At 47.8% G+C, this 22,775-nt stretch overlaps 1 protein-coding gene across 2 annotated transcripts in view; it reads left to right on the plus strand.

The window, feature by feature from the left end:
- Positions 1-22,414, plus strand: part of TTC36 (tetratricopeptide repeat domain 36) — a 340,647-nt gene extending 318,233 nt beyond the window's left edge. Inside the window, exons 1-2 of one of the 2 annotated variants that reach the window (XR_011359387.1) lie at positions 18,843-19,023; positions 22,057-22,142. Coding sequence is in view for 1 of the 2 variants with exons in the window: in XM_069948985.1 (XP_069805086.1) it covers positions 22,057-22,322 (266 nt within the window). In the remaining variant the exon portion in view is untranslated. Of the gene's footprint in view, positions 1-18,842; positions 19,024-22,056 lie in introns of those variants that run through there. The other variant, XM_069948985.1, reaches the window with a different exon arrangement.
- Positions 22,415-22,775: the final 361 nt, after the last annotated feature.

Consider the following 22,775-nt stretch of genomic DNA (forward strand, 5'->3'; position numbering starts at 1 on the left):
AGGAACAGGTATAGTATAAGATACAGACTGCAACAGCAGTCTGTATCTTCATTTTGTCTATTTATGAAGATACAGACTGCCTTTGCAGTCTGTATCTTATACTTTACCTGATCCTCTTGTCCGTTGCAGTCTGATGCCGGGCGCCGCCATCTTGAATACGTCACTTGCGTTCCAGCGGTGGAACGCAAGCGACGTAATCAAGATGGCGGCGCCGGCCTTGCTGCAGCAAACAAGAGGAACAGGTAAAGTATAAGATACAGACTGCAAAGGCAATCTGTATCTTCATAAATAGACTGCCTTTACAGTCTGTAGCTTATACTTTACCTGATCCTCTTGTTCGGTGCTGGAAGGCCGGGCGACGCCATCTTGAATACGTCACTTGCGTTCCAGCGGTGAAACGCAAAGTGACGTCATCAAGATGGCGGCGCCCGCCCTTCGATCAGCAAGCAAGAGAATTGGGTAAAGGGATAAGATACAGACTGCACAGGCAGTCTGTATCTTCTTAGATAGACTTAGGGAGAGATTTCCTTTGATAATAGGGATAGTGATTTTTAGGTGATTGGTCCTCTTTAAGGACCGGAGCAAATTTCAGGAATATGACCTGTGTCACTTTATCCATTTATAACCTCGGGATGATTTTACCTATCCGGCTGATTCTAAGATAGTTTTTTCGTGACATGTTATACTTTATATTTCGGGAAAATTTGAGTCGATACTTACAGCCTATCTTTATGAAAACCCCCAAAATAACGTGAAAAATTGAGAAAAATTGCATTTTTCTAACTTTGAAATGTTGTGCTTATACAGAAAATGGTTATGCCACATAAATTATATATGAAATAGCATTAGCAATATGTCTACTTTATGTTGGCGGCATTTATTAAACTTTCGTTCAATTGTTTAAGACAATAGAAAGCTTCAAAGTTTAGCAGCATTTTTTAAAATTTTTATAAGAATTTCAAAATCTGATTTTTCAAGGGATCAGTTCATGTTTGAAGTGTATTTGAGGGGGGCTGTACATTATGAAGCCCCACAAAGCACCCTATTTCAGAAACTGCAACCCCCAAACTGTTCAAAATCTATTCCAGAAAGTTTTTTAACCCTTTAGGTGAGTCACAGAAATAAAAGCTAAGAGTGTGAGAAAATTGAAAATTTCTATTTTCTTTGTAGAAATTATATTGTGATGCAATATGTCTCATAATAGAAAACCTATTTCCAGAGAAATGCACCCCAATTTTTATTGCCCCGCTTCTGCAGTTTATAGAAATATAAGATATGTGGCCCTAATGCGCTATTTGACATTTGGCCAATTTTCAAAGTACCACTTCTGGTTGGCAGAGGCTCTGGGGTGCCAAAACCTAACAAACACCCCTAAAGGGATACCATTTAGGAAACTACACCCCTTATGGAATGTAACAAGGGGTATAGTGAGCACATGGACCCCACTGGTGACAGACACAATGTGTCGTGAAATTGAAAAAAAAATATTTTTTTTTACACTAAAACTTGGTCTAGCCTTAAATTTTTCAGGTTGACAAGGGGTTAAAGGGAAAAAAAACCATACAACTTGTAGAGAAATTTCCCCCGAGTACAAAAATACCCCACATGGGGACATAATGTATCATGCGGGCGCAGGACAGGCCTCCAAAAGGAAGGAGCATCGTTTGGCTTTTGGAAGCTGAATTTGGCCAGAATGGAGGACGGAGGCCATGTCGGGTTTACAGAGCCATCGTACTGTCATAACAGTGGAAACACCCCACAAGTAACCCCATTATGGAAACTACACCCCTCAAGGAATCTAACAAGGGGTATAGTGGGCATATGGACCCCACTGGTGACAGACACAGATGTGGAACAATGTGCCGTGAAAATGAAAAATTAAATTTTTTACACTAAAACGTTCCCCCGATTATAGGAATACCCCACATGTGGACACAAAGTGCAAAGCCAGCACACGGAAAGCCTCCAAAGGGAAGGAGCGCAATTTGGATTTTGGAAGCTGGGATACAGTGTCAGTGCATCCCTATAAGAATACATACACGCAGCGGGATTGACATCCCGCTGCGTGTATGTAAGTTAACCCCCCTGGAGGCCGGAGCATAAATCACCTCCTCCCCGCTCTGGCTTGCTTCGGGGATCCCGGTGTCTGCCACTGATTGGCTGAGCCAGAAGTCCTGCCGAGGAGGCCACCGGGGGGTTAACTTACATACACGCAGGGGGATGTCAATCCCACTGCGTGTATGTATTCTCAAAGGGATGCACTCCACTGCGGATCGTGTGTGTGTGTGAAAGTACCCTTAGAGGGGTGTGTTAGTGTTATGCTTTTACACGTGAAAGTGTTAGTGTGCGTGTTTTATGTACTGTTTTTACATTTTATTTGTGTTATTAACTTTTTTTTCTCGTTTGGGGTACACCGAGGGAAAAGGAAAAGAAAAGAAAAAAAAACAGAAGAGGGCAGAGGCAGGGGACACTATTCACCACCGATCCAGGGGTGAGGGTGGCAGGAAAAAGGAAAGGGTGGCAGGAGAGGGTAAGAGGAGACAAGAGAGGGTAAGAGGAGAGGGTGGCAGGACGGAGGGGAGAGGGTAAGAGAAGAGAGGGTGGCAGCGGAGAGGGTGGCTGACAGCAGAGCGGTTGGGTAGTAGAAGAGTGGCGGCAGGATGGAGGGGAGAGGGTAAGAGAAGAGAGGGTGGCAGTGGAGAGGGTGGCAGGACAGGCGGTGGCAGCAGGGAAGGTGGGTGTCAGTCAGGAGAGGTAGGGTGGCAATCAGGAGAGGGTGGGTGGCAGCAGGGACGGTGGGTGGCAATAAGGAGATGGTGGGTGGCATCAGGGAGGGTTGGTGACAGTCAGGAGAGGGTGGGTGGCAGCAAGGACAGGGTTGGTGGCAGCAAGAGGGTGCCATCAGCAGGGAGGGAGGGTGGAAGGGTGTCAGCAGGGAGGGAGGGTGTCAGCAGGGAGGGAGGGTGGAAGGGTGTCAGCAGGGAGGGTGGGAGTGTGTCAGCAGGGAGGGAGGGAGGGTGTCAGCAGGGAGGGAGGGAGGGTGGGAGTGTGTCAGCTGGGAGGGAGGGTTTCAGCAGGGAGGGAGGGAGGGTGTCAGCAGGGAGGGAGGGTGGGAGGGTGTCAGCAGTGAGGGAGGGTGGGTGGGTGTCAGCAGTCAGGGAGGGTGGGAGGTTGTCAGCAGGGAGGGAGGGTGGGAGGTTGTCAGCAGGGAGGGAGGGTGTCAGCAGGGAGGGAGGGTGTCAGCAGGGAGGGTGGGAGGGAGGTTAGGAGGTTGTCAGCAGGGAGGGAGGGTGGGAGGTTGTCAGCAGGGAGGTTGTCAGCAGGGAGGGAGGTTGTCAGCAGGGTGGGAGGTTGTCAGCAGGGAGGGAGGTTGTCAGGAGGGTGGGAGGTTGTCAGCAGGGAGGGAGGTTGTCAGCAGGGTGGGAGAGAGGGAGGTTGTGAGCAGGGTGGGAGGGAGGGAGGTTGTCAGCAGGGTGGGAGGGAGGGAGGTTGTCAGCAGGGAGGAAGGTTGTCAGCAGGGTGGGAGGGAGGGAGGTTGTCAGCAGGGTGGGAGGGTGTCAGGATGGCAAAGGGGGCCTGGGGGAGGAGGAGACACAACACAGGGAGATCAGCTAGCAGCAGGGAACTGCTAGCTGATCTCCCTGCATTGCAGACGGAGATCGGCGGCGGCGGCGGAGGAGGAGGCAGCACGGGGGAGGAGGCAAGCAGAGAAGGAGATGATGGGCGTAGTAGTAAAGAATCAGCAGCCATCTTTACCGGAGCTTATCCCCCATCCCCATGTTTCTCTCCCCCCTGCTTATCCCCCATCCCCATGTTTCTCCCCCCCTGCTTATCCCCCATCCCCATGTTTCTCTCCCCCCTGCTTCTCTCCTGTTTCTCCCCCATCCCTGCTCACCTTCCTTGAGATGCTCTCCGCGGGCGCTGTCCCCCTCACCTACTGGCCCGGACGTGCTCCTCCAATCAGGGGAGACCGGGAGCGTGGTGCGTGGTCTCCACTGATTGGAGGAGCACGTCTGGGCCAGTAGGTGAGGGGGACGGCGCCCACGGCACACTGGTTGAAAAACACTGCTCTAGTGCACGGGAAAGGAAAGTCGAAATCTCTTTCCTTTTCTGTGCACTAGAGTGGCGTGGCGCAAGGTATCTGTTGCTGCCGGATACCTGGGGGGCCGTAAAAGTTCGGAACGCGGGCCGCACTTTGGACATGCTGAACCATTTCGCTCTTAAAGGGACCCATTTCGCTCTTAAAGGGACCCAGGTCGCTCTTAAAGGCACTTAGGTCGCTCTTAAAGGGACGCAGATCGCTCTTAAAGGGACCCAGGTCGCTCTTAAAGGGACCCTGGTTGCTCTTAAAGGGACCCATTTCCCTCTTAAAGGGACCCATTTCGCTCTTAAAGGGAACCAATCACTGGAAAAAAGCATATAGAGCTTTTGAAATGTGCTGTTAGAGCACACAGCACACTCGCCACACGTGTTTCCATAGCCTCCGTGCCTTCCCCCTGTAAGCCGCAAAGTAACTTTATAAAACTGGCGCCCTGTATGCTAATTACCTGAGGTAGTCACCTGGGCGGTTTTCGGCTAGCAGGTAGTCACGGTCCCCTGGGCGTTCTTCCGCTGTAATCACGCCCCCTCTGGGCGTGATTCAAATGGCAGCGTGGCTGTGGCGTCACTCGGGAGCGCGCCGTGCCCAACGTCGGCGCCCTTACGTACTGATGCCGGACTCCGCCGCACATGCGCAGTGCAGCCGCTTCCATTCCGGTTGCACTGCGCCTGTGCAGAATAGCCTCGAACTCCGGCTAACAGGCTATTCGAGGCTATTCTGCACAGGCGCAGTACCGCGGGAATGGAAGCGGCTGCACTGCGCATGTGCGGCGGCGTCCGGCATCAGAATGTCACAGCTACTCGGCCATTTGAATCACGCCCAGAGGGGGCGTGATTACAGCGGAAGAACGCCCAGGGGACCGTGACTACCTGCTAGCCGAACACCGCCCAGGTGACTACCTCAGGTAATTAGCATACAGGGCGCCAGTTTTATAAAGTTACTTTGCGGCTTACACTGGGAAGGCACGGAGGCTATGGAAACACGTGTGGCAAGTGTGCTGTGTGCTCTAACAGCACATTTCAAAAGCTCTATATGCGTTTTTCCGGTGATTGGTTCCCTTTAAAGGGACCCAGATCGCTCTTAAAGGGACCCAAGTCGCTCTTAAAGGTACTCGTTTCACTCTTAAAGGGACCCGGGTCGCTCTTAAAGGCACTTAGGTCGCTCTTAAAGGGACCCAGATCGCTCTTAAAGGGACCCGGGTCGCTCTTAAAGGGACCCATTTAGAGCGACTTGGGTCCCTTTAACCCCTTAAGGACAGGGCCAATTTCGATTTTTGCGTTTTAGTTTTTTCCTCCTTGTGCTTAAAGGCCATAGCACTTGCATTTTTCCACCTAGAAACCCACATGAGCCTTTATTTTTTGCGTCACTAATTGTACTTTGCAATGACAGGCTGAAATTTTGCATAAAGTACACTGCGAAACCAGAAAAAAATTCAAAGTGTGGTGAAATTGAAAAAAAAAAAGCATTTTGTTTATTTGGGGGAAATGTGTTTTTACGCCATTCACCCTGGGGTAAAACTGACTTGTTATATATGTTCCTCAAGTCGTTACGATTAAAACGATATATAACATGTATAATTTATATTGTATCTGATGGCCTGTAAAAAATTTAAACCATTGTCAACAAATATACGTCATTTAAAACTGCTCCATTCCCAGGCTTATAACGATTTTATCCTTTGGTCTATGGGGCTGTGTGAGGTGTCATTTTTTGCGCCATGATGTGTTCTTTGTATCGGTATCTTGATTGCGCATATATGACTTTTTGATCGCTTTTTATTACAATTTTTCTGGATTTGATGCGACCAAAAATGCGCAATTTTGCACTTTGGGATTTTTTTGCGCTGACGCCATTTACCGTGCGAGATCAGGAATGTGATTAATTAATAGTTCAGGCGATTACGCACGCGGCGATAGCAAACATGTTTGTTTATTTATTTATTTACTTTTATTTATAACCTGGGAAAAGGGGGGTGATTCAGACTTTTATTAGGGGAGGGTGATTTTTACTATTAACAACACTTTTTTTTTACTTTTACACTTATACTAGAAGCCCCCCTGGGGGACTTCTAGTATAAGTGCTTTGATCTCTCATAGAGATCTCTGCAGCATAGATATGCTGCAGAGATCCATGAGATAGGCACTCGTTTGCTTTCGGCTGCTGCAGCCGGAAGTAAACGAGTGCCGAGTCGGGGACGGCGCCATCTTGGAGCGGTCCCCGGCCGGCTTCAGAAACGGAGATCGCTCCTCCGGGATAACATCCCGGAGGAGCGATCTCCGCCACTAGACACCAGGGAAGTGCTGCGTCCGGTAATCGGATGCAGCTGTCATGTTTGACAGCTGCATCTGATTACTGTATTAGCGGGCACGGTCAGATGCTAATACCTACGGTCCCGGGCTAGAAGCGGCACCCAGGACCGCCGCGGTTCAGAGCGGGGTCGCCGCGCGGCCCCGCTCTGAACGTCCTTACCAGCATCAAGGCGTAAATATACGCCCGATGTCGTTAAGGGGTTAAGAGTGACTTGGGTCCCATACCTTTAAGATCGACTTGGGTATGGACCCTTTAAAAGCAACTTGGGTCCCATCCCTTTAAGAGCGACCTGGGTACCATACTTTAAGAGCGACTTGGGTACCGACCCTTTAAGAGCGACTTGGGTACCATCCCTTTAAGAGCGACCTGGGTACTGTCCCTTTAAGAGCGACTTATGTAATTACCCTTATACAGCGCCTTGGGTATCGTCTCTTTAAGAATGGCTTGGGTACCGCCCCTTTAAGAGCGTCTTGGGTACCGCCCCTTTAAGAGCTGCCTGGGTACCGCCCCTTTAAGAGCTGCCTGGGTACCGCCCCTTTAACCCCTTAAGGACCGGGCCTGAAATGGCCTTAAGGACCGGAGCAAATTTTATGAATTTGACCAGTGTCACTTTATTCATTAATAACTTCGGGATGCTTTTACCTATCCGGCTGATTCTGAGATTGTTTTCTCGTGACATATTGTACTTCACATTTCTTGTAAATTGGAGTCGATACTTATAACGAATCTTTATGAAAAAACCCAAAATAGCGTGAAAAATTGTGAAAAAATGCATTTTTCCAACTTTAAAACTTTTCTGCTTATACAGAAAATGGTTATACCACATAAATTATATATTAAATAGCATTAGCAACATGTCTACTTTATGTTGGCGGCATTTATTAAACTATATTTCATTTTTTTAGACAATAGGAAGCTTAAAACATTAGCAGCAAATTTCCAAATTTTCAGTAAAATTTCAAAATCAGATATTTTTAGGGAACTGTTCAGGTTTAAAGTGTATTTGAGGGGACTGTGTGTTAGAAAGCCTCACGAAGCACCCCATTTCAGAAACTGCACCCCCTAAACTCTGCAAAAGCACATCCAGAAAGTTTTTTAACCCTTTAGGGGAGTCACAGAAATAAAAGCTAAGTGTGTAAGAAATTTGAAAATTTTAATTTTCTGTGCAGAGATTTTATTGTAATCCAATATTTTTCATAATTATAAACCTATTACCAGAGAAATGCACCCCAATATTGATTGCCCCATTTCTGCAGTTTATAGAAATACCCCATATGTGGCCCTATTGCGCTATTTGACGCAACCACAAGCCTCAGATATAAGGGAGCGCCTAGTGAATTTCAATGGCTCCGTTATTTTTGGTCATTTTTGACTGTACCACTTCAGGTTGGCAGAGGCTCTGGGGTGCCAAAACCTAAAAAACACCCCTAAAGGGACACCATTTAGAAAACTACACCCCTCAAGGAATGTAACAAGGGGTGCGGTGAGCATCTGGACCCCACAGGTGCTTCACAGATTTTCCAAACAATATGGCTTGAAAAAAAGACTAAAGTATTTTTTACACTAAAATGTTGTTCTAGCCTTCAATTTTTCATTTTCACAAAGGGATAAAAGGAAAAAAAAAACACAAAACATGTAGCACAGTTTCTCCCGAGTACGGAAATACCCCACATGTGGACATAAAGTGCCAAGCGGGCGCAGGACGAGCCTCCAAAGGGAAGGAGCGCCAATTGGCTTTTGGAAGCTGGATTTCACTGGAATGGATTTCAAGGGCCATGTCGCATTTACAGAGCCCTCGTGCTGCCAAGACACTGGAAACCCCCCACAAGTGACCCCATTCTGGAAACTACACCCCTCAAGGAATCTAACAAGGGGTGCAGTGAGCATATGGACCCCACTGGTGACGGGCACAAATGTGGAAAAATGTGACGTGAAAGTGAAAATTTTCATTTTTTCACTTTCATGGCACAAATGTGCCCGTCATCCAGGGGTCCATATCCTCACTGCACCCCTTGTTAGATTCCTTGAGGGGTGTAGTTTCCAGAATGGGGTCACTTGTGGGGGGTTTACAGTGTTTTGGCAGCACAAGGGCTCTGTAAATGCGACATGGCGTTCATCATCCATTCTAGCCAAATCCAACCTCTAAAATCCAAATGGCGCTCCTTCCCTTGGGAGGCTTGCCCTGCACCCACATGGCGCTTTATGTCCACACGTGGGGTATTTACGGACTCGGGGGAAATTGCTCTACACATTTTGTGTGTTTTTTTCTCTTTTAACCCCTTGTGAAAATGATAAATTCAAGGCTAGACCAACATTATAGTGTCAAAAATTTAATATTTCATTTTCACGCCACATTGTTCCACATTTGTGCCCGTCACCAGTGGGGTCCATATGCTGACTACACCCCTTGTTACATTCCTTGAGGGGTGTAGTTTCCATAATAGGGTCACTTGTGGGGGGTTTAACTGTCTTGGCAACACAGGGGCCTTTTGAATGCAACATGGCCCCTCGAAATCCATTCCATCCAAATCCAGCCTTCAAAAACCAAATGGCGCACCTTCCCTTTGGAGGCTTACCCTGCACCCGCATGGCGCTTTATGTCCACATGTGGGGTATTTCCGTACTCAGGGGAAATTGCTCTACACATTGTGTTTTTTTTTATCTTTTAACCCCTTGTGAAAATGAAAAAATCAAGACAAGATCAATGATTTAGAGTAAAAATTTTAAAAAAATTACACTAAATGTTGGTCTAGCCTTGATTTTTTTCCATTTCCACAAGGGGTTAAAAAAGAAAATGAACACAAAACGTGTAGGGTAGTTTCCCCTGAGTACGAAAATACCCCACATGTGGACATAATTTGCCATATGGGCACAGGGCAAGTCACCAAAAGGACAGAGCGCCATTTAGAGGCTGGAATGGGGGATGGAGGCCATGTCGCAATTACAAAGCTCCTGTGCTGCCAGAACAGTAGAAACCCCCGACAAGTGACCCCATTCTGGAAACTACACCCCATAAGGAATCTAACAAGGGGTGCAGTGAGCATATGGACCCCACTAGTGATGGGCACATGTGTAGGACATGTGCCGTGAAAATAAAAAATACCATTTTTTTCATTTTCACGTCCCAAATGTGGCCGTCACCAGGGGGCCATATACCCGCTGCCCCACTTGTTAGATTCCTTATGGGGTGTAGTTTCCAGAATGGGGTCACTTGTGGGGGGTTTCTACTGTCCTGGCCGCACAGAGGCTTTGTAATTGCATCATGGCCTCCTCTAATGGGAATGGCAGCCATACCTACTTAGCTGGGGAAAAGGGACAATTCTAATTTATTTGGGGGTATTAGGCCAATTATTAGTTTATAAGGTTGAAAATGACAGGTGTCCATCAAATTCAACCTGTGTTGATCCAGAGGAAGGCAAAAACCCCTCGTGAGGCAGACGACAGTAGCCTCATCACAGGGGAAAAATTCCTTCCCGACTCCATAATGGCGATCAGAATAATCCCTGGATCAACGTGACCCCTGAAATAGGAATAAGGGACAGAATTTAGATAATGTAGAACCCCAATGACGTGTAGTGCGCCTTGGAGCGATCCAGTATGCAGAGGCCGGGGGGATCAGGACAGGTGTCACACTGGTAAATGGTGTCCTTCCTGATCCCCCTGTTACCCCACACTCTGCACTTCTTCTGGGGTCTCCTGTTCTCCAGTGTGGGGGACGTCACCTGGAAAATGTTGTCCTGGTGCGATACGGGGTCCTTCATATCCAGAAGCGCTGGGTCCGCTCCATGGCTGCTAAATATTAGGGCGCTATTACTATTTCTGATATGTTCGGATCGTGCCGCAAGCTACAGTAGCTCAGGCAGCGAGGGACCAGAAGAGGGGGTGCTGGTATAAAAGTTATCCCCGTACGGGTGGTGGTGACCTTTATCCAGCAGTGGGAAGATCAGTTCCCGGACGATCTCCCCACTAACTCCGAGGATGGGGGGGGGGGCATCTGGCGGCTGGATTCGGGTGTCCCTTCCTTCATACACTCTAAGGGTACGTGCACACTGCGGAATCGCGAAGGATAACCCTTTGTGCATTCCGCAGTTGGCACCCGCCGGCGGACTGATGCAGGCGCACGTCTCCGTCCGTGTCGTAGACTCCATTCTATGCACGGGCGGATTCCGCTCTGCGTCCAACGTGTTGATGGAATGACGGATAATGGAATCCGCCCATGCATAGGATAGAGTCTATGACACAGGCGGAGACGCGCCCCTGCATCAGTCCGCCGGCGGGTGCCAGCTGCGGAATGCACGAAGGGTTATCCTTCGCCATTCCGCAGTGTGCACGTACCCTAAATCTGTAAGTGTACCCTGAGGTACTCTCACAGAGTTTGTAGAATTTCACGCCATACCGTCATCTCTTATTGGGACGGTACTGGCGGAAAAGACGTGTCTGGGGGGCAGCGTACGCTACGCTACTCCCAGACACGTCACTGGATGATGAGGAGGATGAGGATGAATGGAGGAAAGAAGGATCCCCCCAATTCATCCTCACTGGCTGTTTCGGTGTCGGAGGCAATAATAATGTATGCGTCCGACACCGAAAACACCCTGGGGGCCATCTTTATATGGGGATTGGTATATGGGGTATGTAGTGGTGTAGTGTAAAACTTTATTCAATGTAGTGTGGTGTAATGTAGTGTTTTTTTACGTGTTTTTTACAGTAAGTATACAAAAAAAAACCTACGCCAAAAATGGTGTTGCTGATGAATGCCGCACTTATGTTCGGCACTTATAAGCAGACCGTGGCAGTAGGATATAAAAAAAAAACACCCTACGCCAAAAAGGAGGAGTTGCTGATTAGCAGCGCACTTTCGTGCGATGCTGATCAACACTCAGCGGCGATAGGGTGCGGAAAATAGAAAAAAAAAAAATTGGGAAAAATTTTTTTTTTTTTACTACATTCTGAACATCCCTGTAGTGGCTGATACGTGTATTACACTTATCAGCCGCTAGGGGGCAGCAGAGCGCAAGATCCGAAAATAGACGACGCTGGAGCCGGAAAAATACGAAAATAGACGACGCTGGAGCCGGAAACAGCCGATCGGGACTCACGGAAGAAGCCGAAGATGAAGAGGACGCCGGGAACCCGGAAGACGCCGATCAGGACCCCGGGACAGGTGAGTAATGTACAAATACCTGCTCCGGACCCCTCAGCTACCTAGCTGAGGGGTCCGGAGCAGGTATTTATTACTTGTGGGGACTTTGATCGCCGTGAACGGCCGGCCGGCTGGCCGGCCGTTCACGGCGATCGGGACGGTGGTACCGTGACCACCATTACTTTTTACAGTAATGGCGGTCGGTGCCGTCCTCGGACAGCACCGACCGCCATTTTTTTCCGGGTCATCGGGCCACCGATGGCCCGGAAAGGTTCCGATCGCCGCTATGGGCTTATCAGCCAATAGCGGCGATCGTCGGCATGGGGGGGGGTTAACAACCCTCCATGCCGACAGGGAGAGATGGCCTGCTATGTATTATAGCAGGCTATCTCCCCCGATCGGGACCCGGCCGGCCGCGGCGCCCGTTTAAAGGGATGACGTACCGGCACGTCATGGGTCCTTAAGTGACAGTGATCCATGACGTGCCGGTACGTCATGGGTCCTTAAGAGGTTAAGAGCTGCTTGGGTACCGCCCCTATAAGAGCGGCTTGGGTACCGTCCATTTAAGAGCGGCTTGATTATTGTCCCTTTAAGAGCGGCTTGGGTACCGTCCCTTTAAGAGTGGCTTAAGTACCGTCCTTTTAAGAGCGGCTTGGGTATCGTCCCTTTAAGAGTGATTTGGGTACCGTCCCTTTGAGAGCGGCTTGGGTACTGTCCCTTTAAGAGCGGTTTAGGTACCCTCCCTGTTACATGGCTGCCTCAGCTCTGCTACTTTACTTACTGAACTCTGCTACTTATAATGGTGAAGATCATTGCTTGGTTACCATGATAATCTTACTCATGTCAGTGAGACAAAATCGTTAAGGACCTTCCACATCTTCTATTGGCCAATAGTGGACATGTGACTGTGGATGTTGTGAGACATTGCCTGACAAGACCTTAGAGCTGCTATATTTCAGCTATTTGCATATGTGCTGTGATTGGCTGTTAGTGGTTAGAGTGTGGCCATTATTTTCAAATAGAAAATGTACCCGGCCCTGCCCGGGTATAAAGTGTCAGTGTGTTAATTAGATTTGTTCTAAGGTGCCCAGGAGGCCAAGCTAAAGGTATTGTTTCATCTAAGTTAATCAGTGTATACCAGTAGTGCATAGTTGGAGGGGTTCTGTATACCCACAATGTATAGTTTTTAGGGGTCTCGCATATCTGTAGTGCATAGTTGGGGGGGGGCTGTATACCTATAGTGTATAGTTCGGGAGGTCCTGTATACCTGTAGTGTGTAGTTGGGGGGGGGCTGTATAACTGTAGTGTATAGTTGAGGGAGGTCCTGTATACCTGCAGTGTACAGTTGGTGAAGGTCCTGTATACCTGTAGTGTATAGTTTGGGGTCCTGTATACCTGTAGTGTATAGTTTGGGGTCCTGTATACCTGTAGTATATAGTTGGTGGAGTTCCTGTATACCTGTAGGGTATAGTTTTGGGGTCCTGTATACCTGTAGTGTTTAGTTTAGGGTCCTGTATACCTGTAGTATATAGTTGGTGGAGGTCCTGTATACCTGAAGTATATAGTTGGTGGAGGTCCTGTATACCTGTAGTGTATAGTTTTGGGGTCCTGTATACCTGTAGTATATAGTTGGTGGAGGTCCTGTGCACCTGTAGTGTATAGTTTTGGGGTCCTGTATACCTGTAGTGTCCTGTATACCTGCAGGGTCGTATTTACCATTAGGCACCCATAGTCTGGTGCGAGGGGAACCTATACACTACAGAAAATCTGGTGTCTTTTCGAGGGGGGTATGGCGGTATTGGTCAGGTCTGGTATAGCGGTGTTATCCAGTCACAGTATGGCGGTATTGGTCAGGTCTGGTATGGCAGTGTTATTCAGTCACAGTGTGTCGGTATTGGTCATGTCTGGTATGGCGGTGTTATCCAGTCACAGTATGGTGGTATTGGTCAGGTCTGGTGTGGCGGTGTTCTCCAGTCACAATGTGGCGGTATTGGTCAGGTCTGGTATAGTGGTGTTATCCAGTCACAGTATGGCGGTATTGGTCAGGTGTGGTATGGCAGTGTTATCCAGTCACAGTATGGCAGTATTGGTCAGGTCTGGTATGGCAGTGTTATCCAGTCATAGTAAGGCGGTATTGGTCAGGTGTGGTATGGCAGTGTTATCCAGTCACAGTATGGCGGTATTGGTCAGGTGTGGTATGACAGTGTTATCCAGTTACAGTATGGCGGTATTGGTCAGGTCTGGTATAGCAGTTTCTTCCAGTCATAGTATGGTGGTATTGGTCAGGTGTGTTATGACAGTGTTACCCAGTCACAGTATGGTAGTATTGGTCAGGTCTGGTGTGGCGGTGTTATCCAGTCACGGTATGGAAGTATTGGTCAGGTCTGGTGTGGCGGTGTTATCCAGTCACAGTATGGCGGTATTGGTCAGGTCTGATATGATGGTGTTATCCAGTCACAGTATGGCGGTATTGGTCAGGTTTGGTGTGCCGGTGTTACCCAGTCACAGATTGGTATACGTGTAGTGCCCTGTATATACATATACTGTATAGATGGAGTAGGGGGTCTACCAGTTATTACTGTGGATGTTGTGAGGCAGCTTCCCTAGCAACCATTGCTCCCTGTGAAAATGAAAGTAATAATCCTATTGGTTGCTAAGGCTTCCAACTGACGTTTCCTCAGTGCAAAACTGCAGCTAATCATATCACCTGTGTTTGCAGTGAGGAGATTTTCCCATTCATCTCTATGGAGCACTCTTTCCCCTCCCCCTCCCCTCCTGTACATCTGGCTGGGACGGGACCTTCGCAATAACCTTCCCGGGCACCCAATGTATCTGTGTGCCAAATTTGGGGTCAAACGGTTCAGGCGTTTGGAAGTTTATTTGGGACAGACAGACAGACTTACATTTTTATGATATAGATGGGCCATTATTTTCTATGGGAACTTAGGGGTCTTTAAACGTAAATTTCTCAAAAACGACAAATCCGATCGAAACAAAAAATAGCGCCGAGGGCTTCGAAACACAGTTTGAATGGAGTCTATGCACATAGCTGTTTGGGCTGTATTACGCGCAGAAAAATGGCTGGAAGAAGAAGAATACAGATTACAATATAGTGCTTTTCAAGCACTATAATAAAGGAACTATGGGGGTGATTTATCAAAACTTGTGCAGAGGAACAGGGAAGCAGTTACCCATAGCAACCAGTCAGATTCTAGGTTTCATTTTCCAAGTCCTTTTTAAAAATGAAAGAAGCAATCTGATTGGTTGTTTTGGGTAACTGCTTCACTGCACAGGCTTTGCTTAATCTCCCCCTATATTGTTACTATTGTAGTGTAAATATATGTACAGTGTTAGGGCAGTGCTGCTGCTGTGTGTAATATGGAGAGGAGAGAGGATACTTCACCTCATAGCAGTCACCATTCTATCTAATTCTTGCTGAGGTAACAGAATTCTGCCTCATTGAGACCCTGCCCACCTGTAGGATGGCTACTGTAGTGTATATGTAATCCAGGACAACAACTCCTAACATGTACAAGTGTGCTGGGGTTTGTAGTCCTACAACAGATAAAAGAGGGAAATAAACTAGTTAATTTGATAAGTAATTGGCAGACACTGAGCCACTATGCTGCTCAAAAGACATTTGTAGGAAGACAGACATTTCTATGCCTATAGGTAGAGTGGGTGGAGCTAGATTTAGAGAGGAGGGGGTGGAGCTATAGGCTTGCAGAGCTGTGATGTCACTGCTGACCTGGAAGTTCTTTATGTAAACAAACACCAATAGTGGACATGTGACTGTGTGGATGTTGTAATGCATTGACTTAGAGTTCCTATTGGCTGCTATATTTCAGCTATTTGCATATGTGCTGTGATTAGCTGTTAGCGTTTAGAGTGCGGCCATTATTTTCTATGGGAAATTAGGGGTCTTTAAACGTAAACGTAAAAACGACAATTCCGATTGAAACCAAAAAAAAAATAGCACACCTCTCACCGCCAAGGGCTTAGAAACGCAGTTTGAACAGAGTTTGTGAACAAATCGGTTCGGGCTGTATTAATCACAGAATAATAGCTGGAAGAAAAAGAAACGGAAGAAGAATACAGATTACAATATAGTGCTTTTTCAAGCACTATAATTAGTTCTGTTTTGTCCATGTTAAGTTTTAGGCTATGTTCCCACTACGTATGAGACCGGTTGTTCCGTGCTACGGAACGGCCGGTCTCTGCCCGGATCATCCCGGCCGGTACTTAAGTACCGGTCGGATGATCTCTCCGGCCGCAGTGTTCTGATGCGGGAGCATCAGTGTGCGCCCACATCAGAACGTCCCCCTGCACACAATGAAGCAAGCGGCCGGAGCTGCTCGCTTTATTGTGTTAACTGACAGGGTTTCCTACGGCCGCAATTCATTGAAAACTGACATGTCACTTATTTGCGGGGCCGCACGGGATGCTATGTCCATACGCTCCGCCGGGATCCCATAGAAGACAAGGCAATGTGCAACAACGGCCTTACTTTTACGTAGTGTGAACATAGCCTTAGAAAGCGGGGCGGAGAAAAAAGAAGATATACTGTAGCCGATAGACACTCTGGGACTCTGGATAGCAGAGAGGTGACATCCAAACTGGAGAGCTAGATTTGAGTGTCATCAGCATAGAGGTGTGTTTTTAGGCCAAAGATATAGATAGAGAAGAGAAGTGGCTGAGTACAGAGTGTTTGGGGACACTGGCAGTGAGGGGACAAGGAGAGGGGGTGGCCTGGGAGTGGGAGACACTGAAAGTGCGGTTAGAAAGGAAGGAGAAGATCCAGGAGAGGGCTGAGCTAGTGACGCCATGGGATGAAAGAGTTTGTGGGAATAGTCGTCTGTGTTGAAGGCAGGGGATAGATCAAGGAGAAGGAGTACAGAGTATTGGCATGAGGCTTTGGCAGTTAGCAGGTTGGCCACTTTGGTGAGGGCAGTTTCTGTGGAGGGGTGAAAGTGGAAGCCAGATTGCATGGGGTCGAAGAGTGAGTTGGGTGAAAAGTAGCAGGATAGTACATGATAGACATGTTGGTCCAGGAGTTTTGAGGCAAAGGGAGATGAGGCGATAGCTGGATAAGGAGTCAGGGTCAAGGGATGGCTTTTTAAAGGAGTTGGCCACTTTATAGTAAAATAGGTCGGTACAAAGTATTAGTAAGTGTACTCACTGTATATACTGACAGCAGCTCCCTGTGTACCTCATAGAGCTAATATCAGACTCCCCTCCTCCAGGCTGTGATGCCCTGCTCTGTTTTGTTTAAGTCCATAAAATGGCCGACATGGACGAGCATGTGACCAGGCCCTGTCCGCTGTGTCCTCCATAGACATATACAGGCTCAGTGGTGGACACTGGGGGGCGGGGCATGGTCACATGCTCCTCCATGTCAGCAGGGCCGTTTTACCCATTGGGCATGGTAGGCTGCTGCCCGGGGGCCCTTGCGTCCTAGGGGGCCCCTGCTGGGTAAGACGGCCCTGCGCCCCCCTTTCCCCTTCTCTTGCAACCGCAAGCACTTTCTTGCTTGCGGTCGCAAGAGGAAATCCGGCCCGGGCTGATGCGTTGCTCCCTGGGGGATTCCCAGGGAGCGCACGCATCAGGAACCTTAGTGCGCGTCGCTGGCGTTTCCTGTACCGGAAGTCACGGCCTGGGCGCACACTGAGCTTCCGGATGTGTGCGCTCCCGAAGAATCCCCCAGGGAGCGACGCATCAGCCAGGGGCAGAAGAGGAGAGGAAGCAGCGATGGGGGAGCGCTGGTAGGTGAGATGGGTGTTTGTTTTTTTATCTGCTGTGCGGGGGGAGCCATCTATAAGGGGGGAAAACGGGGGAGCCATCTATAGGGGGGGGATACAGGGGGGAGCCATCTATAGGGGGGATACAGGGGGAGCCATCCATAGGGGGGGATACAGGGGGGAGCCATCTATAGGGGGGGAATACGGGGGAGCCATCTATAGGGGGGATACAGGGGGAGCCATCTATAAGGGGGAATACAGGGGGAGCCATCTATAGAGGGGATACAGGGGGGAGCCATCTATAGGGGGGATACAGGGGGGAGCCATCTATAGGGGGGATACAGGGGGAGCCATCTATAGGGGGGATACAGGGGGGAGCCATCTATAGGGGGGATACAGGGGGGAGCCATCTATAGGGGGGATACAGGGGGGAGCCATCTATAGGGGGGGGATACAGGGGGGAGCCATCTATAGGGGGGATACAGGGGGAGCCATCTATAGGGGGGGAATACGGGGGAGCCATCTATAAGGGGGGATACAGGGGGGAGCCATCTATAGGGGGGGATACAGGGGGAGCCATCTATAGGGGGGATACAGGGGGAGCCATCTATAAGGGGGAATACGGGGGAGCCATCTATAGGGGGGGATACAGGGGGGAGCCATCTATAGGGGGATACAGGGGGGAGCCATCTATAGGGGGGGATACAGGGGGGAGCCATCTATAGGGGGGATACAGGGGGAGCCATCTATAGGGGGGGAATACGGGGGAGCCATCTATAAGGGGGGATACAGGGGGGAGCCATCTATAGGGGGGATACAGGGGGGAGCCATCTATAGGAGGGATACAGGGGGAGCCATCTATAAAGGGGGAATACAGGGGAGCCATCTATAGGGGGGGATACAGAGGGGAGCCATCTATAGGGGGGATACAGGGGGAGCCATCTATAGGGGGGGAATACAGGGGAGCCATCTATAAGGGGGGATACAGGGGGGAGCCATCTATAGGGGGGATACAGGGGGGAGCCATCTATAGGGGGGATACAGGGGGGAGCCATCTATAGGGGGGATACAGGGGGGAGCCATCTATAGGGGGGATACAGGGGGAGCCATCTATAGGGGGGAATACGGGGGAGCCATCTATAAGGGGGATACAGGGGGGAGCCATCTATAGGGGGGATACAGGGGGGAGCCATCTATAGGGGGATACAGGGGGAGCCATCTATAAGGGGGTAATACAGGGGGGAGCCATCTATAAGGGGGTAATACAGGGGGAGCCATCTATAAGGGGGTAATACAGGGGGGAGCCATCTATAAGGGGGTAATACAGGGGGAGCCATCTATAAGGAGGTAATACAGGGGGAGCCATCTATACGGGGGGGATACAGGGGGAGCCATCTATACGGGGGGGATACAGGGGGAGCCATCTATAAGGGGGGGATACAGGGGGGAGCCATCTATAAGGGGGGGGGGGGATACAGGGGGCAGCCATCTATAAGGGGGGGGATACAGGGGGGAGCCATCTATAAGGGGGTAATACAGGGGGAGCGATCTATAAGGGGCCAATACAGATGTGCAGTGTGTAGAGAGATGAGGATGGTGACAGAGTGTGGAGCCTAATATGTCTGTCTGGCAGATTCTGTGGATTCGTGGCTCGGAGAAGTTCTCATAACGGCACAGGGCAAATGGAAAAGAAGATGAAAAGGAAAGAACTCCGATCAGAGAAGACGTCCCATGTGAGTCACTTGATGTATCTGCACTGTAATGTATATGGTGTACAGAACCTGTGTAGAGCTGGGTACCTCTATATGACTGGATGAGGTGATAGTGATCTGTGTACAGTGGATTAGTCAGTAGCAGCGGTGGTGTTAGTCAGTATGCGGTGGTAATATTTGTTGCTTGTTATCTGGCATATATATAGAGAAGGGCAAAACAACATGTCTCATATAGACAGAGGAGCAACAACATGACTATTATATTATATATGAACCATGTTGTTTCCCTGTATTCTGTATACAGGGAAACAACATGGTGCTCATATATAATAGTCATGTTGTTGCCCCTCTGTATATATGAGATGTTGTTTTGCCCTTCTCTATATATAAGCCGTGTTGTTTCCCTGTATATTGTATTATACAGTATACATACAGGGAGACAACATGGTTCTCATATATAATAATCATGTTGTTGCCCCTCTGTATATATGAGACATGTTGCACTGGTGTGACAATAAACCCTGCAGATTGCTGTTGGAAGTGCTGTCTCCATTGCGTTTTTTTGGATACTTTGAAGCCAACCTGGTCTGGTTTGGTGAGGCATGCACGCACGGTTATTTTTTGTTTTTGCGTTGCTGAAAGACTGTGTTGTGAATTAAAGTTTATGTTAACAATAATTTGTATTTTTTATTGTACGTAATTGTACTGGCTAGGGGCGGGGTTGCAAAGATGGGAGGGTTTCGATGGCGGCGGCCGCGGGGGGGTGGGGCCCAATTCGCACCTCTGCCCAGGGGCCCATAAAGCTGTTAAGATGGCCCTGCATGTCAGCAATCTTATGGACCAAAACACCACAGAGCAGGGCAGCCCAGCCTGGAGGAGGGGAGTCTGATATTAGCTCTATAAGGTACACAGGGAGCTGCTGTTAGTAAGTGCAGTGTGTACAGTTACTAATACTGAGCAACACTGAGCAATTTTACTATAAAGTGGCCAACCCCTTTAACCCCTAGACGACCCTGGACGTAGGGTTACGTCATGGAAGTCTGTCCCCAGACGACCCATGACGTAACTATACGTCCTGGGTGTTTCTCCCGCTATGAAGCGCGCTCCGGAGCGGAGCACGCTTCATAGCAGGTGGGGGCCGGCTGCAGTGAGCAGCCGCGACCTCACCGGTAATGACACGCTGCAGCGATCGCGCTGCCGCGTGTCATTAACCCCTTAAACGCCGCGATCGCGGCGTTTAAGTGTAAGTGACAGGGGGAGTCCTCTGTCACTTACCGATCGGGACCCCCGCAGTGTGACTGCGGGGGTCCCGATCGTTGAAACGGACCGCCGGAGGTCTCTCACCTGCCTCCGTGCGGTCCGATCGGCGATCTGCTACACTGAGCCTGCACAGGAAGGCTCAATAAGCAGATCGCCGATAACACTGATCAATGCTATGCCTATGGCATAGCAATGGTCAGTGTAAAAATCTAAGTAGTGTATGTAGAAGTCCCCCAAAGGGACTTCAAATGTGTAAAAAAAAAAAGTTAAAAACACCAATACACTACCCCAAAACCCCTCCCCCAATAAAAGTTGAAATCACCCCCCTTTCCCATTATATTAAAAAAAAATGTAAAAATAAATAAATAGATAAACATATAATATACCGTAGCGTGCGTAATTGTCCGGTCTATTAAAATATAACAAGCGTCATTGTGATCGGTAAACGGCGTACACGAAAAGAGGGGAAAAAGTGCGCAGATTACCGATTTTATGTTACATTATATATTTTTAAAAAATCAATAAAAAGTGATAAAAACGTCCGATCTTCACAAATATGGTATTAATAAAAACTAGAGATCATGGCGGAAAAAATGACACCCCATACAGCCCCATAGGTGAAAAAATAAAACCGTTATAAGCGTCACAATAGGCCCATTTTATTAATATTTAATTGCCAAAAAAAGGATTTCATAAAAAAAATACATATATAACATTAGAGAATCTGTGTAACCTGCATATGGTTGTGTTCGGGCTGAACTATAGAATAATAGTATCATGTCGCTGTTACCATATAGTGCATTACGTAGACACAGGAACCCCCCAAACGTTACCATATTGCATTCTTTTTTACGATTTCACCTATTTATATCTTCATAAATAATATATTTGGAATTCCATCATACATGTTATGGTAAAATGAATGACGCCATTACAAAGTACAACTATTCCTGTAAAAAACAAGCACTTACATGGCTTGTAGATAGAAAACTGAGAGTGCTAGAGCTCTTAGAAGGGGAGGAGGGAAAAACGAAAACACTAAGATCAAAATTTGCGCGGTCCACTGGGTCATTTTGGGCCTGGTCCTCAAAGGGTTAAGGATAGGTAGGATGGTTGCTTGTTTATATGGAGATGGAAAGATGCCAGTAGTTAGAGATACATGTAGATGATGAGGAAAGGTTTGGGAAAGGGTGGAAAAGGTTTGGGAAAGGGTGGGATGGGATTGGGTCAAGTACGCAGGTGCTGAGGTGTGATGTGGAGAGTAGTTTGGAGAGACGTTCTTCAGTGATGGCGGAGAGGTGAGTTAGTGTTAAGTTGCCTAGGGTTATGACACAAAGAAGATATGAGGAAAGTAAATTAGTCCAAGGAGTGCTCGCCTGTATGTCTGTAAGCTCTCCTTGGAGTGAGTTCTCTTCCAGCGCTGCTCAGCAGCCCTGCACACTCACCTTAGTTGTTTGGTCAGGTCGGTTTGCCAGGGTTGTCTGTTGATGCATCATGTTCTGTTGTGGTTAACCCTTTCCATAAACTTTTTATCAATTTACCCGGAATACCCTTTTATGTACTTTTTCTGAATTAGGTGATAAGAAAACAAGGCATGCTACATTGTATTGCTTCACATGCAGGAAATGAGGAAACAGAGTACAAAAATCTATGTTCTTAATCTAAATTAATAAAATCATGTTTACATATGACATTAACCCATGATGTTAATGGCTTTGCATTTCAACAACATTCAGCAACCTAGTACAGGATACCAAAATATACAAAAATCAATTGTTTTCTGTTTTCTTCTAGGGGCGTTGCAAGACCTAAATCATGCAGTGGAACTGAGTAAAGGAATGGGTATTGCAGGACGTCAGGCACTGGTCCAAAGAGGGCTAATATTTCGCCTAAAAGGAAATGATGAAGCGGCTAGAGAAGATTTTCACAAGGCTGCAAAGCTAGGAAGTGAATTTGCCAGGCAACAGTTAGCTCAACTTAATCCTTATGCTGCTCTCTGTAACAGCATGTTGAAGGACATGGTGAAGAAACTGCAAGCGCCAGACATGCAAGAGTACTGACAGCCATGTACACAGAATAACATTATCATACAGAAGAAATGTTATAATGAAATTGGATATTCATGCTGCATTAAATAGATCAATTACATGTATCACCTTGTATTTATGCACGTAAGCCTGTTATTTTTTGCTAGTCATATCCAGGCCCAGAATTTTTTAGTTTATAAAGGGTGGTTCATGGCAGTGGTTTTTTTTTCTTACGTTTCCCTCTTCACACTCTTAGATCCATAGGGTTTTTTTTATTGTTCCATCAACAAACTTGGGGTTATTTTTTTGTGGGAAAAGTTATTATTGGCATTCTCTTTTTTTTTACCATGTAATATTTTTCAAAATCAGGAGAAAATTAATTGTAGGGCAGAAAAAAAATTGCACAATAGTGTGGTTGGCTGAACATTTTCCATATTGTTTACCATGTGATAAAATGACTTGTTAACTTTATTCTCTGGGTCGGTA

The sequence above is a fragment of the Dendropsophus ebraccatus genome, chromosome 12 (genome assembly GCF_027789765.1).
Source record: "Dendropsophus ebraccatus isolate aDenEbr1 chromosome 12, aDenEbr1.pat, whole genome shotgun sequence".
Taxonomy (NCBI): Eukaryota; Metazoa; Chordata; class Amphibia; order Anura; family Hylidae; genus Dendropsophus; species Dendropsophus ebraccatus.